The sequence below is a fragment of the Orycteropus afer genome, unplaced genomic scaffold (genome assembly GCF_000298275.1).
Source record: "Orycteropus afer afer isolate SDZICR_OR568_19922 unplaced genomic scaffold, OryAfe1.0 scaffold00135, whole genome shotgun sequence".
Lineage (NCBI taxonomy): Eukaryota > Metazoa > Chordata > Mammalia > Tubulidentata > Orycteropodidae > Orycteropus > Orycteropus afer.
The window spans coordinates 5,956,173-5,959,815 of NW_006921722.1; the positions used below are offsets into that span (position 1 = coordinate 5,956,173).

At 49.1% G+C, this 3,643-nt stretch overlaps 1 protein-coding gene across 1 annotated transcript in view; it reads right to left on the minus strand.

The window, feature by feature from the left end:
* The window catches only part of PNLDC1 (PARN like ribonuclease domain containing exonuclease 1), a 23,284-nt gene extending 19,909 nt beyond the window's left edge, over positions 1-3,375 (minus strand). Inside the window, exons 1-3 of the mRNA XM_007945289.1 lie at positions 3,300-3,375; positions 2,854-2,908; positions 2,557-2,630 (exon numbers count right to left, since the gene is read on the minus strand). Coding sequence (XP_007943480.1) covers positions 2,557-2,630; positions 2,854-2,908; positions 3,300-3,375 — 205 coding nt within the window. The remainder of the gene's footprint in view (positions 1-2,556; positions 2,631-2,853; positions 2,909-3,299) is intronic.
* Positions 3,376-3,643: the final 268 nt, after the last annotated feature.

Here is a 3,643-nt window from a genome sequence, read left to right on the forward strand (position 1 = left end):
AGCTCTGGTGGTACAAAAGCATTTAGCTGCTAAGGAAAAGGTCAACAGTTCAAATCCATTGGCCACTCTTTGGGAGAAAGATGAAGCAGTCTGCTTCTGCAAAGATTTTCAGCCTTGGAAACCCAGTTCTACTCTATCCTATAGGGTTGCTATGAGTCAGAATTGACTCAATGGCAGCGGGTTCAGTTTGGTTTCAATAGAGTCTCTGGGTAGTGCACACAATTGGTAGGTTTGGCTGCTAACCAAAAGGCTGGAGGTTCAAATCCACTCAGAGATACCCCGAGAATGGCCTGGGGAACTACTTCCAAAAAATCAGCCACTGAAAACCCCATGGACCACAGCTTTACTCTGACACACATGGGGTCACTGTGAGTCTGAATCAACTTGGTGGCGTCAACTGTTTTATTTTGTTTAACAAAGAAAAACAGCCCACAAAGTCTAAAATGCTGACTATATAGCCATTCACAGAAAAAGTTGGCCAACCTCTGTGTTTTAAAATGTAAATCAATATAGGAATTTGCTTATGTTTCCTCTACTGGGTGGGCAAAAATGTTAAGCATGTTGGTGAGGCAAACAGACATTCTCTGCTACTGTTAGTGCAAATCACTATGAACTTTGTGGAAGACTGGCAGGAAGAAGTTTGACAACATACGTCAATCCTTTAAAGGACACCCTCTAACTCTGCTATTCCACTGTGACAAGTTTAGCAGATTCAGAAATGAATGAAAGTACAGTGATACATAAATACCAAGGTTTACTGTACACAAATGGTAAAAAAACACATGCATTATCAGGAGATTGAATGAATAAACTTATTCAGATTAGAATACTATGCACCTGTTAAAAATGAACAAGAGATCTGTACAGGAAGAGCTCCAAACCCCATTCCATGGAAAAAGCAAGGTGCACAGCAAAATGTTCACAGGATGATCTTGTTTGGGTGCATTTGCTTTAAAAAATAAAAATTAAACACATTTTTCCTTGAAAGTTGGGCAAGAAACAGGTAACAGCAACAGGCCCTTAATGTTATTTTGGCATTTAGTCATCGTTATGGATTGAATTGTGTCCCCAAAAAATGTGTGTTGTAAATCCCAACCTCTATGCCTATGATTTCAATCCCATTTGGGAAGGAGTTATCTTTGTTATGTTAATGAGGTGGGCTCAGTGTAGGGTGAGTCTCCAGTCAATATTCTAAGATACAAAAGGAGCAAATTAAGGCAGCAGAAATGTGGGAAAAGACAGACACGTGAAGATCACCAAGGAGCGAGGACTTTCACCGGAACCGACAGAGAAAGCCTTCCCCTAGAGCCAACACCCTGAATTCAGACTTCTAGCATTCTAAACCGTGAGAAAATAAACTAGTTTGTTAAAGTCACCCATGTGTGGTTTGTTTTTGTTTTTTTTTTTAATTGTGATTTGGGTGAAAGTTTACAGGGCAAATTCACTTTTCTTACCACAGTTCACATACACTTTGTCTCATGACATTGACTACAATTTCCCACAATGCAACAGCTCCCCTCCCACTTCCTCCCCCTAGTCACTCCCTCCCTGTACACCTGCTCCCTGAGTTATGTCCCTATGCATACACAGCCCTCCTATTCTCCCATAACTGTTCTCTCCAAAGAGTGTATCTGCCTAGTGTAAATGTTCAGCTCATATGCCTATCTTTTGTTTGGCTGGAAGCCACAGGAGTGGGTTCAATTCCAGACCTGAAGGGAAGCTAGGGGCCACAGTCTCAGTGGTACCATCAGGCTCCATCAGACGAGCAAACCTGCTCCCCCCCTTTTTTTGTTTTTAAATGATTTTGAGTTTTGTTCCACATTGTTCTCCCACTCTATCCAGGATCTCCTACATAGATTCCCCCTCCGAGTGGCTGAGGTGGTAGCCAGGGACCATCTAATTCTTCTGGGCCCATAGTTGTATCGGCTGAGGATCGCCGGAGTTGGATCGGCTGAGGTGCTTGGAGTAATTGTTTTCACGTGTCTTTGGTTTTCTTCATTCTTCTTTGCTTTGGACAAGGAGAGACCTATTGTTGCAACTAGATGGCTGCTTGCAAGCTTTTAAGAACCCAGTCGCAACTCGCCAAAGTAGGAGGTGGAACAAAGTTTTGTGTAGTACGTTATGCCACTTGAGCTTGCTGTCCCCTGTGACCATGGTCCCGAGCCCCACACGTGGTGTTTCTGTTATAGCAGCACTAGGTAACTAAGACAGTCTACTTTAAGTTTCTGCTTGGTCCAAAGCGTCAGATCCCACAGGCATCAAACACTCAAACCCACTGATTCCCACTCATGGAAATTCTCATCTTTAGATAATACCGCCTCACCTTCCCCTGGCAGAGCAGCTGGTGGGTTTGAACCACCCACCCTCCGGTTAGCAGCCAAATGCCTTACCCACTGTACCCCAGAGCTCCTTGCATGCCCAAACCAAACCAAACGGGCTAAACTATGGCGACTACCTCTAAATTCAAGTGACAAGGCTGCTTTTACCACTAGGACACACAAAAGAATCAAAATAGCTTCTTCCATTACCAAGAGTTGAGCTGAACGTTTAACTCACCAATCTGACAGATGGTAAACTGGTGGACACTCTGCCGGGTCTTCAGATACCACTCCGACGGCAAGTCAAACAGACTGCGGGAAAGAAGCGCGTCAATCAAGCCACAGGCAACGCGGAGTGAACGTCCAGCCGCCGTCCGCCCCTCTGCTGGGCAGCGCTGTTCCCTGTTACTCAGCCTGCACGTGGGGCACTGCACACCCCGTTGTCCTGCCCCCCACCCCGATGCCAGAATGGCACCCACAGGGGACACGGGTCTGTCACCCTGAGCTCAGCTCCAAGCCAGCGTTAGCACTTTACCTGATCTGAGGCCCAGACAGGCTGGAGCGTAGGCCGGTGAACTCTATATCCAGCCCTGAGAAAGGAGGGGAGTAGAAAAGACGAGAGTCCTGGAGACATGGCGCCGGTCTTTACGCCCTAAAACGCTTCAGGTGGCAAACGTTCTTGGTGCCCAAGAAGCCAGATACGGTCAGGAGGGGAAACGAGGAAGCCTGGCCACCGAGTCCAAACGCCCACCCCGCTGGTACCACGGGGCTTCGCCAACGCGCGAGCTATGACTGGCTCGGCTCCCCGCGCGGGGCGCCCTGGAACCCTCAGGGGAGGCCGGGCCTTGCTTAGGATGGAGCCTTCGGAGGGCACGGAGCCCCTGGCCTGGGCCCAACGCCCCTTCCGGTTGCCCAGTCTCCGGTCCCCGGACGCCCCTCCCTGTCCCCTACGACTCTCCACTGGGGTTCCAAGCGCCTCACCCACGAAGTCCGCACCCAAGACCAGCTCCTGCAGCAGCGGGAGAATCTGTTCGAACTCCTCCGCGCCCACGTCCATGGCCACGCAAGCCCAGATGGGCGCCAGTAGAAGCCACGTGGGGCCGCGTGCGGCCCACTTCCGGCCGCCGCTGCTGCCTCCGCCACCTCCCCTTAAAGGGCTCGCACCTTGTAGGAACGGACCACTTGTTCACACATGGCTGTAACGGAGAGCCCCTGGGTGGTGCGAACATTTAACTCGCTTGGTTACTAACCAGTCCATGCAGAGGAGTCTGGAAAGCAAGGCCTACTTTCAAAATACCAGCCACTGAAAACCCTGTGGAGCAAGT